The sequence below is a fragment of the Anabrus simplex genome, chromosome 1 (assembly GCF_040414725.1).
Source record: "Anabrus simplex isolate iqAnaSimp1 chromosome 1, ASM4041472v1, whole genome shotgun sequence".
Taxonomy (NCBI): domain Eukaryota; kingdom Metazoa; phylum Arthropoda; class Insecta; order Orthoptera; family Tettigoniidae; genus Anabrus; species Anabrus simplex.
Window position 1 is genome coordinate 1,479,640,775 of NC_090265.1, and position 13,267 is coordinate 1,479,654,041.

At 36.9% G+C, this 13,267-nt stretch overlaps 1 protein-coding gene across 4 annotated transcripts in view; it reads left to right on the forward strand.

Annotated features, from left to right (window-relative positions):
- The window catches only part of ATP8B (ATPase phospholipid transporting 8B), a 940,482-nt gene extending 927,947 nt beyond the window's left edge, over nt 1-12,535 (forward strand). For all 4 annotated transcript variants that reach the window (XM_067137969.2, XM_067137971.2, XM_067137970.2 and 1 more), the window contains one exon: nt 11,047-12,535. In XM_067137969.2, the coding sequence (XP_066994070.1) occupies nt 11,047-11,293 (247 nt within the window). In that variant the 3' untranslated portion in view covers nt 11,294-12,535. The remainder of the gene's footprint in view (nt 1-11,046) is intronic.
- Nucleotides 12,536-13,267: the final 732 nt, after the last annotated feature.

The following is a 13,267-nucleotide window of genomic DNA, read 5'->3' on the forward strand; positions in this document are numbered from 1 at the left end:
TTATCATCATACCATTGTCCAGCTCAATGGCTAAATGGTTAGCATGCTGGCCTTTGGTCACAGGGGTCCCGGATTCAATTCCCGGCAGGGTTGGAAATTTTAACCATCATTGGTTAATTTCTCTGGCATGGGGGCTGGGTGTATGTGTTGTCTTCATCATCATTTCATCATTATTATGTGCAGGTCACCTACGGGTGTCAAATCAAAAGACCTGCACCTGGCAAGCTGAACATGTCCTCGGACACTCCCGGCACTAAAAGACATACACCATTTCATTTCATCATACTATTGCCTACTGTCCATCTGACAACCTTATTGAGGTCATTTTACAGTTGCTCACAATCTTGTAACATTTATTACTCTGTACAGAATAACATTATCTGCAAAAAGCCTGATCTCTGATTCCACTTCTTTACACATATCATTGATATCTATAAGAAAACATAAAGGTCCAGTAATACTGCCTTGATGAATTCCCCTCTTAATTAGTACAGGGGCAGATAAAGCTTCACCTACTCTAATTCTCTGAGTTCTATTTTCTAGAAATATAGCCACCCATTCAGTCACTCTTTTTTCTAGTCAAATTGCACTCATTTTTGCCAGTAGACTCCCATGATCTACTCTATTAAATGCCTTAGATAGGTCAATCATGATATAGTCCATTTGACCTCCCGAATCCAGGATATCTGCTATATCTTGCTGGAATCCTACTTCAGTGGAATAACCTTTCCTAAACCCAAACTGCCTTCTTTCAAACCAGTTATTAATTTTGCAAACATGTCTAATATAATTAGAAAGAATGCTTTCCCAAAGCTTACATGCAATGCATGTTAAACTGACTGGCCTGTAATTTTCAGCTTTATGTCTATCACCCTTTCCTTTATACACAGCGGCTACTATAGCAACTCTCCGTTCTTTTGGTATAGCTCCTTCATGCAAACAATAATCAATAATCAATAATTACTTCAGATATGGTACTATATCCGAACCCATTGCCTTTAGTATATCCCCAGAAATCTTATCAATTCCAGCCGCTTTTCTAGTTATCAACTTTTGTATCATACTGTAAATGTCATTGTTATCACAGGTATATTTTAATACTTCTTTAATGTTAGTCACCTCCTCTATCTGGATTTTATCCTTGTAACCAACAATCTTTACATACTGCTGTCTGAATACTTCTGCATTTTTGAAGATCCTTGCATACCACTCCCGTTGTTCATTAATGATTCCTGGAATGTCCTCCTTGGAACCCATTTCTGCCTTAAAGCACCTCTACATACTCTTCCATTTTCCACTGCCCATTATGCTTGCCATCATGTTATCCTTAGCTGACTTCTTTGCTAGATTCAGTTTCCTAGCAAGTTCCTTCAATTTCTCCTTACTTCCACAGCCTTTTCTAACTCTATTTCTTTCCAACCTGCACCTCCTTCTTAGTCTCCTTACTTCTCTGTTATAATATAGTGCATCTTTACCATTCCTTACTACCTTTAAAGGTACAAACCTATTTTCACATTCCTCAGAGTCTATTTACCTTTTCATTTACTGTTTTCCACCAATCATAGTTACTTTTTAAAACTCCCTCATGCCTGTTTTATCAGCCATACGGTACTGCCTAATAGTCCTAATTTTAATACCTTCCTTTCTTTCACATTTATTTTTAACTACGACAAAAACAGCTTCGTGATCACTAATACCATCTATAACTTTGGTTTCTCTATAGAGCTCATTTGGTTTTACCAGCACCACATCCAGAATATTCTTCCCTCTAGTTGGTTTCATCACTTTCTAAATCAGCTGCCCTTCCCATATAAACTTATTTACCATTTGTTGATCATGCTTCCTGTCATTCGCATTGCCTTCCCAATTGACATTTGGTAAATTGAGATCACCTGCTACTATCACTTTCCTTTCCATATCGTTTCTCACATAGCTGATTATCTTATCAAATAATTCTGAATCAGCATCAGTGCTACCGTTTCCCAGTCTGTACACTCCAAAGACATCAAATTGCCTATTATCTTTAGAGATGAGCCTTACACCTAGAATTTCATGTTTGTCATCTTTAGCTTTTTCGTAGCTTGCCATTGCAATTGCTTGGTTTCAGTACTACTGTTCTTGCTTGAAAGCAGTGATTATTTTGACAGTCGTTTGTGTTTCATTTATCCAGTTGTTGACATAGCTGTCAGCTGTCTTCAGAATGGAAATTAAAGATGAAAAAATATACAAACGCCCAAAAGCTCCTAATTTTAGTCCTCATAAAAAAATTTCCTTGCTTGATTTACTTGAGAAATATGTTATAGAACCATCCCATAACCTTTCTTTATTCCCGTTCTGTAGAGGAAGTTTAATGAATTGTGGTGATAATGAGACAATGACATCTGAAAGCCTATGTATTATCCAAGATGCTGTTGTTCTGTCAGTATCACAGACATCACCGATCACTTCTTGCAATGTTCCAGTTGCATAGAATCAAAGTGCTACTAGAAGGCAATTTCTAGGCGATATTGGATGGTTTCTCCCAGTTGGGAGCTGAAATTGTTCACCAGTTAAATCTAAAATATAGTTCACTGTTTCTTTATAAAAATTAAAATCTGAAATAAAAAGTAAATTTGTGTCCTGGTCCCAAAGTGGTGCAGCTCATTTTAGGCACACTGTCAATATAGGTGAGCTGCATGTACCTCTTTAGGTAGATACCAGCCCTCCTACGAATCTTAAATTTCTGGCATTACCAGGAATCAAAACTTGGCCCCCTAAAGACAGCCCCTAATAACACTATCTGTTACACTACGGAGGTGGACTTCTCTGAAATGAAACGCTGTTTAGGTCTTCAAAAGGATCCGTTCTCTTTCTATAATTCTTGCTTCATTCTGCAAATTGATTAAGATATTGAAGATATAACATGTAATAATTGTTAAACTCCATTTGTCAGGTCAGGATCATCCTGCTACCATGTGACTGTAAACGGTGCTACATGCAACTGTCAGGCCGAGTGTCAAGTGGCCATTATCAAACTTGACACCCAAGGGGGGAGGCGAGTCAGCAGCTACAGGCTGAGGATTCCTCCCTTTGGAGGCCAGGTGTAGCCTTTGTGTAGGAAATGACACATAAATTCACCAGAAAGGAGAACATGGTCAACGGTTTAGATGGCAGAGGAGGACCCCAGTCCCAACGGCAGATAGAACAGAACTTTATCCTGTCAGCAACATCTGTACTTCAGTGAAGCAGTTGCAAAGGTCTCTGTACTCCTGAGGAGTGGCCTAAACTTACATCTGGCATTACGTACAAAATGCCTCTGGGAGTGGTGACCCCACTGTAATAGCCTATATATGATATGGTTCTTCTAAACTTCCCTCGGAAAAGGTTAGGGCATATCATAAACATGGGCATAATCAACCTTATGACCCTGACAGAAAAGGCAGAAGAAGTGGTGGATTTTATGGTGAAAGAGGGTATAGAAATGATGGTGTTGAGTGAAGTCAAATGGAAGGGGAAAGGAAAGAAGAGAATAAGTAAAGGATATACACTTTACTGGAGTGGTGGCCGAGAGGTGAAAAATGGAGTGGGCCTGATAATTTCAAACAGCTAGAGGATTATGTGGATATGGTAGAGTACATCAGTGACAGGATAATGAAAATTAGACTAAGATGATATGGATATAGCCTGCCAAGCTTCAGCTTTTGCAAAAGAGACAAAGTCTCTCATAGTACATTGGCTCTGCTGGTAGCTTCAGATAGCCTATGCAGTGGCCTCCATGATATGCATTAGCCATGCGTCTTGATAGGTGTGATATTTACCAGCTGACAAGCTCAAATTAACACACTGGGGTGAAACGCTGGCAACAGGAATGAGTTAGCCTGAAAATTTATGATGTCCAGTAATGGATCCATTATACTGGTATTATGATTTGGGACAAATAATTCAGTTTCCCAAAGGGAATCGATGTTCCTATTATACATACAGCATGATTCAGACACCCCTTCCAATGTAGTTTTATGCAACCCACAATATTCTTTCCATCCTGAAAACATCTGCCCTGCCGGTGTGCTCAGACAACACAACCGGATATCTTGGTATTTACCGCCTCACCACGATAGGACACCATAATGTTATACTCGTATTAAACACTAGAAGACATGCGTGTGCCTTCTAAATCATATGAACCTGACACGCCGGCGAAACACTGAATTAATATTATGACCGCAGTAGTCCGACTCATTGGCTGAATGGTCAGCGTACTGGCCTTCGGTTCAGAGGGTCCTGGTTCGATTCCCGGCCGGGTAGGGGATTTTAACCTTCATTGTTTAATTCCATTGGCTCGGGGGCTGGGTGTTTGTGCTGTCCCCAACATCCCTGCAACTCACACACCTCACATAACACTATCCTCCAATACAATAACACGCAGTTACCTACACATGGCAGATGCCGCCCACCCTCATCAGAGGGTCAGCCTTACAAGGGCTGCACTCAGCTAGAAATAGCCACACGAAATTATTATTACTATGACCGCAGTAAACCTAATACTTGCTATAAGCTGCCCAGTGTGCTGTATGGAACCGTAGTGTAGTTGGTAAAGGCGTGGCAGAGCGGGCTTGCATGTCAAGGTGGGAGGTTCTAGTCCGGGGCGAAGATTACAAATTTTTGAAATATTTGTTTAATACTTATACCATGCAGTGCAAGTTCAATGCCCGCCTTCATGCAAATTGTGTGTGAATTAATGTGTTTGTGGCCCTAAGAAGGGCCGATTACAGTAGTTAGCAGACCGGTAATAATAGGAACACAACTGCCCTTACAATGTTTTATTGCAGCAAATGCTCGATGTGATGACTGTTTTGGTTTATGCACATTCGGCCCAGTGTTTAATAGATCATCTTGCGCGCTGAAGAATTCCAGGTGCAATTGCTCAGCAGGCGTCCATGACAAGTTGCTGTATCTGGTCGGGGTTTTCCGGCACTTGAGTATAAACGACGTTCTTCAAATGTCCCCACAAGAAGAAATCTAATGGCGTTAAATCCGGTGATCTGGCGGGCCAAAAAACAGGGCCTCCTTGTCCTATCCATTTCCCTGGCAGTTCTTCGTTCAGTTGGTTACGAACAGACCAAGTCTAATGTGGTGGAGCTCCATCCTTTTGCAACCACATCGTCAAACGATCGTGCAAGGGCACATCCTCCCACAGCAGTGGGAGTTCCTGACGCAGAAAGTGCAGATAGCATGGGCCGTCCAATGGCCCTCAAAGAAAAAAGGTCCAATCAGGCTATCCCCCAAGATTCCACACCAAATATTCACTCCCAATCATACTTGATCGGCCGCCTGTCACACCCGGTGAGGATTGTCCGGACTCCAAGTGCATGTTGTGGCGACTGATGTTCCCATTATTGTGGAAGCATGATTCGTCTGAGAACAAGGTATTTAAAGATAAAAATTTCATAATGTTGCGTATTGAAATGTATTACAATTAAATTGAAATAATAAATAAGGTAGTTCAACCTATTCAATACAAATAAATATGAAATGTAAAGTTACATTCCTATTTAATTATAAGCGGAAGCGGTACCGTTTCGACCCCAATCCGGGTCATCATCAGCCGAATAAAACGCAAAAAAAAAAAAAAAAAAAAGCATAGGTAAGAAAGAAATTAAAGATCAAGTCCACATAAAAACAGTTGAATAGGCAATATAAAGTAACGGGGATAGGCACTGTAAAATTCAGGAGAAGTAGAAGGCAAGTCACTTAAAAGAAGCAAGGCGCAATGTTCTGAACAGCAGCATAGCACACGCAAAGTTCGGCATTGTCTCATAATGTTTACGAGAAGCGGAGAACAGTTAAATGAGCCAGCTTGCATACACTATCAGGCGTGAGGTCACAACACAATCCAACAAATACGAAGATCCAGAATCGTGCAGAAGCCGAAGACGAGTAGCTCAATTGAAGTAAATTGCCAGTTCTCAAAGATCAGCGCGACATATTCAACGTCACGCACTGTGCTTTCAAAGGCCGACGGAACTTGATGAATAGCTTAATGATCCAGTATTAGCTTCGGTCGCGAAAGTGTACATATATATACATATAATTCAATATAATTGAAATATATAACTAGGATCTTGGGCCTAAAGATCAAGATCGCTAAATTAGGAAAAGATATCGACTTCCTAAAACAGTGCATTTCCTATAACCTTACCCCTAAATTTCTTCAAAGTTGTGTCAGAAAAACCCATTCTTCTCCTCACACATTAAAAACCCAAAGAATAACCAACAAAATTTGGTTGAAAAACGAAATTCGTTTCTTATACAGGAAAAAATCATTTTTAAATAACAGATTATATGAAACACACCTAGAAATTGCTAATCTTCTCCCAAGTGCACAATGGAACCTCTTCCTAACTCAAGTTGATAATAAATTATTTCATGAATTGTCAATTAAGCAGCAAACCCTTGAGAAAAAACTCAACATTCTAAAGAACAACTCTTCACATAAATATCATATTAAGAACATTAACACACCCTCCAAAACCATTGAACAATTCCATCCTCCCATTGTCAATTTATCTAAAACAACTCTGAGTGATGATGAAAACTTAATTCTTTCTAAGGGCCTCAAACACAATTGGCCCAACCTCAGTACTTTCAATATAGCCACCAATTTAATAATTGAATCTGAAGTAGCCATTAATAATAACAAAAACACTTCCCTAAATAATAATAATAATAATAATAATAATAATAATAATAATAATAATAATAATAATAATAATAATTTAATTAATGATAATAAACTCATTTTAGATTTTAAAAAGAAAATCAATATCAATCTCATCATTACCAAATCTGATAAAGGCAACACCACTGTCATAATGGAAAAAACTGACTATATAACTAAAACTAAAGATTTCTTCAATGACTCTTCTTTTTCTATAGTAGAAAAAGACCCAACCACTAAAATCCAACCCCTGCTCAAACAAACCTTAAAAAACACTTCCTTTCTCCTAACAGATAAAGGAAAGACTAAATTAATAAAGACGAACCCAGGCCTACCCACTGCCAAAGCCCTTCCAAAAATTCATAAAACTAAAATTCCCATCCGCCCAATAATCAATTACAGACCCAGTCCCTTATATAATACTTCTAAATTCATCCAAACATTTTTACTAAAAAATTATCGATTTTTTCCAACAAATCTATCCAAAACACTTCTGAATTAATCGACAAATTAAAGAACTTTGACATCCAACCAAATTTTTCTCTCCGTTCTTTTGACATCGTAAACATGTATCCTAGTATTCCAATTTCCAAATTATTCCCCATAATAAACAACAACTTAAACAAATTCAGTAATCTGAGTAAACTAGAAATTCAAGACTTCATGTCAATCTTAAAATTGGTTTTCAACAATAATTATTTCACCTTTGATGACACCGTTTACCAACAAGATGGTTTAGCTATGGGCTTACCAGCTTCAGGCATTCTAGCTGAAATATACCTCAACTTCTTAGAAAACACAAAAATTAATGATAATAATAATAATAATAATTTCTCTAATATCCTCTTTTGGGCCAGATATGTTGATGACACATTAGTAATCTCAAATGAAGAATCAACCAACGCAGCCTCTACACTTCTTCTTCTCAACAACATTGACTCTAACATTAAATTCACCCTTGAATCAGAACACAACAAAACTCTTAATTTTCTAGACTTAACTATAACTAGACATCCTTTTTCTTTAACTTACAAAAATTTTCAGAAAACCAACCCAAACAGCAACTTCAATATGGCAAGATTCTTCACACCCTCAAGCACATAAAAGTGCTACTTATAACAGCCTAATTTTTTGTGCCTTCAACACCCCTATGTCTAAAAAAGTTTTAAATAACTAATTGAACACCATCCGTAATATCGCTAAATTTAATGGCTTTAACAACTCTTTCATAAACGGTATCATCAACAAATTCAAACACCGTCCTAAAACTACGGTATCAAAAGACAAAACCAAACCCACTGCATTTTTCACTTTCACTTTCATTCAAGATGCTTATAAAATAAGTAATGTTCTTAAAATACACAACATGAAAATTTCTTTTAGAACCAATAACAGAAATCTTGATATATTACACAACTCTAAATCACTAAATAAATCTAATGCTTTTTCTAAATCTGGAGTATACAGATTCAAATGTAACAACTGCAGCTCCTCGTACATTGGACAAACTGGCCACAACTTCATCAGATACTGCGAACATATCAACGCCATTAAATACAACAGATTCTCCGCTATAGGACAACACATACAAGACTCCAAACATAATTTCACCAGTATTGAAAAAGACATAAAAATACTTAAAATCATTAACAAACACTACTGAAAATTGTTTTATTCACCTGGACCAATACTTCAACCCTAATTTCAATTTAAATGACATTTCTGAAAAACCCAATACCCTATTTGACTTCCTAATTCTTCTTCTCAAAAATTCTAAATTTCTAAACCCGAATTCAATTTTCCATGCTGTACAAAGTTCCTACCCACATTTTCTACCTCCAATAACCCACCCTCCTAACCCACCCTAAACTACCCCTCCTTTATTTCTATCTTATCCTTTCCCATCATCCTTTTAATCTTCTCTTATCTACTAATCCTCTTCCTTTATTAACTTATCCTATCTTTTCTTTTCACCTCTCCTCTAAAATAAAACCTACTTTCCGAATTGAACTGTATACTAATATACTATATTGCCACCTGCATTTTGGTTCTTCACATTCAAATTTAAACTTATGCCTTGCGCTGTCTTTGACTACTTCAATTACAACCTGAATTTTTATCTTCAAGAAATAGCGCACTGTGCATATACGTTTTTCATTTGTTTCCGGTATAGCACTTTTTACCATTTTTCTCTTCACAATTGTTTTTTACGTCAACTGTTCTAAAAAATCTACAAGATCCTAGTTATATATTTCAATTATATTGAATTATATGTGTGTATATATATATATATATATGTACATTTTTGCGACCGAAGCAAATACTGGATCATTAGGCTATTCATCAATTTCCGTCGGCTTTTGAAAGCACAGTGCCTGACGTTGAATATGTCGCACTGATCTTCGAGCACTGGCAATTTACTTCAGTTGAGCTACTCGTCTTTGGCTTCTGCACGATTCTGGATCTTCGTATTTGTTGAAGTGTGTTGTGACTTCGCGCCTGATAGTGTATGCAAGCTGGCTCATTTAACTGTTCTCCGCTTCTCGTAAACATTATGAGACAATGCCAAACTTTGCGTGTGCTATGCTGCTGTTCAGAACATTGCGCCTTGCTTCTTTTAAGTGACTTACCTTCTACTTCTGAATTTTACAGTGCCTATCCCCGTTATTTTATATTGCCTATTCAACTGTTTTTATGTGGACTTGATCTTTAATTTCTTTCTTACCTATGCATTGTTTTTTGCGTTTTATTCGGCTGATGATGACCCGGATTGGGGTCGAAACCGGTACCACTTCCGCTTATAATTAAATAGGAATGTAACTCTACATTTCGTATTTATTTGTATTGAATAGGATGAACTACCTTATTTATTATTTCAATTTCATTGAGAATAAGGTATGCGATATAAATGCTGCATCATTGTCCAGCATGCCTAATAGCAACCGACAGAAATCCATTCGAGCTTCAAAATTCCGTCCATGGAGCTTTTGGTGTAGCTCAAGATGGTATGGGTGAAATTTATGTTCATGCAGTATTCGCCAGACGGACAACTGATTGGTGTTCACCTGTCATGCAATTGCTCTTGTACTGATGTGTGCATTATTAAGAGCTGCCTCCAGAACGGCCTCTTCTGTTTCACCTGCTGTAATGAGCCTATCGTGGACTGGTGGCTGGTTGGAAATCACACTTGTTGACCTTAGGCGTCTTTCAACACGATGGAATGTCGTAGCAGCCAGGTGTCGCCTGTCGGGATACCATTCCTAGTACAGACATAGTGCCTTTCACGCATTTTGTTTTGCTTCCCCATGAATGAGGAGCATGTCAACATATTCCTCTGTGGAAAACATGCCGAACGACAGCAGAGATTAACCAGCGGAGTATACTCAGGGCACAAGATGAATAACAGTGTCATTCCTCTGTTTGAATGTGGCAAACATGGGCCTGTGTTTATGTATTCAAACATCATACCAATGCAAAAATACTTGAAGGATGCAGAATTCGAACCGCCGCTGGCACATTCCGTTGATTGCTAGGCGAACGCCTAACCACATCTGCTACGCTACACTACTGGAAACGTAGTACGACAAGAGCAGAGTACATACGCCATCCGGTTTGGTATTTAAGACATTAATTACTGCACTGTTACCTGGTTTTATGGATTGATTCCCCTCTTTGTTACACTCTGTAACGAAGCACAACACATTAACATAGTTACACATAAATTGACATGGTAAAAGGACATTGCTACATGATTTCAAGGCATCATGTTTTGCGAACGGATGATATAACATTTCGTTAGAGTTCAGAATCGTGTGCAAAATGTGCTCACTGAACATTAGTACCATACAGTACGCCAGCAGGAGAATAGCACCCCTATAATCATGTGCACGTTAGTTTGGTTGCAGCAAACGATATTGTAAGGGGCTGCTGAATCACACTGTATATTTTTAAAGAAAGTACAATATTGGAATAATTTACCAAGGGAGATGTGTGGTAAATTTCTAACACCATTGAAATCATTTAAGAAAAGACTAAATAAACAATTGATAGAGAATCTGCCAACTAGGTGATGTTCCTAAATGCAGGTAGAGGAAGATATTTTGTGGGGCTGTCAGTTTTCCTTTTACCCCTGGCAAGGTACAGTTGAGTTCAACTTGGTTTGGAAAATCATCCTATGTCACTGTGTAAGATTTTTAGCCACTTTCTTTCCAGGTACCAAAAGTCATCATCATGATGATGATGATGATGATGATACCACTAATAATTTTTGTAGTGTTTACATATGTAAGGCACAGACATTCTGACCATATCTTTTTTTTAATCTAAACATTTTTTTTTTCCTATTTCAGATCTCGACAATCTCAGGATGTCCTCCGTACGCCATCAGCTCGCCGCACAAGACGTTCAATTCGATCAGGTTATGCATTTGCTCACCAGGAAGGTTTTGGCCGTCTCATTACATCAGGCAAGATCATGCGCAAACTTCCACGAACTAACGGAGGAGAATTCTTTTTCCCTTCATTTAGCACTCATAGTGGCCCATCGCATCCTATCAGTGGTGTCACAGCTGGACTTGATGTCTCACCTAACTTATGAGGGTTAGAAGATGTTTAATTAATTCTGAATTGTGCATTTTTGTACATTGTGAAATAGTGTCGTATATTTCTTTCATATGTTCGAGCATGAGTGAAGAGAGATTTTCTTTTTTTTTTTTAGTGATAATATCAGACGTCAGATTAATGTGGTGAAGCTGCTTTTATATAGATATGTGTTGTGATAACAGATTTTGGCGATGGATTTCTGTATTTTTAAATGTATTTTCTTACATCTTGGACTTATAACTTTTTTTACTGCCAGATATCTAACTGAAAGTACCTCATTATAGAACCTTAAGAACAGTTATAAAGCACTTGTCGAAGTGTGTGTGTGTGTATATATATACAGTATATATACAGCGAAGGTTTCCCCGAAAAAGTAGTACTTACTGATTTAGTTACTAGCAAGAAGAGAAACTAAAAATCTCAATAACGATCCCTCCTTCATAAGAATGGGAAATAAAGTTCGGACCTGCTTAACAGTTTCTTCATTGTAGTATTTAGAAGAATGAGAAGTATTCTTGTATTTGATGTGTCTTCTACGATCTTCTTGGAATCGATAATAGTTGTGTTTTTCTACTTTGGAGTGCGATATTCAAAACTGGAGAATAGTTCAACAGTGAAACATTCGTAGTAAGATCTCCAAAGGATCAAGAACTCAGCAGTGGAAAGTGAACTAGATCACTCAGTGGAATAAACTGTACCATTTTATGTTGCATTTAATTTCCGTTCTGGTGGTGGGTAACTGGTGCTGGTGGTGTTTCTTTTTTTTTTTAAGTGTTACTGTTTGCTATATGCTGCCGCCCTGGGAATGAGAAAATGTTGAATATTACTTAGTGTTCCTAAACCTTCAGCATATACAGATGGTCATTGAACATTGGACACCACACAAATAATTGTAATATTTTTTTATATCTGTTTCTAACAAACCCCATAGTGAACAGTATTATAGAATACACCTAAGACTCTTTAAACTGTTTTGTATTAATTGATTCAAACATTTGATTGACCCTCAAGCATTTCTAGAATTTGGATGAGAAAATAAATTATAAGTCTTTAAATGTTTATTTCAAAGGAGTCTATGGGAATTAATTTGCAGTTTTTTTTTGTTTTTTTGTTTTTTGTTTTTGTCAGTCCTATAATATGAGTCAAATGGCAGTCAGAATAACAAACTGCACAAATACATCATAAGGAGTATTTTGCAGTTACATAATGCACACAAAAATGTGGCTTGAAAAGGTATCATGATGCAATTATCATTGCTATATACTCATCCAAGTGATAAGGGTTGAAATACTTGAGGTTAGAAATGTTTGATAAACTCTGTAATATCATTCTCTTCAAGTTATGTACTGATAAACATGCGTTTCTTAATGTAATTACTCCAAGCAGAATTTCTAAAATAACATTTCCATAAAAATGGTATGAGTGTGTGTTGTACAAGTGGTGAACTGTTGTCACAGAGACAATCTTCTTTATTTGTTAAAATGAACTAAAATCCTGTCTTTCTCCTTCAAGTATTGTATACATTGTACTATACATACTATACTGTACATTCTGTAATCTAATCAGATATTTTTGTAGATTCTAAAAAAGAACATGTGGATTGTTACCGACACTTGGAGATATATATATATATATTATATATTATAAGAACCAAATAATTTTTCATATTTTTTAAACTAAGATGATATTAATCTCAGTGGCGATAAAATGTTAACGTTTGTAAATATTATAAAATGTGAAGTAAAAATGAATATAAGGAATCAAGAAAATATAAAAAGTTGAAAAATGGCAAATTTGATTGCTGGAAAGTTTTATGTAAAATAAAATATACCTTCATCTGAATTAATTTTCTCCATCGAGGTGATTCTGAACTCTTGTATATAAACAGTTTTGATTTGAAAAATAATAAGCACTTTATCACAAAAATTACAATAATTTTAAATGGCAATTTGATAAAGTGTGTTATTTT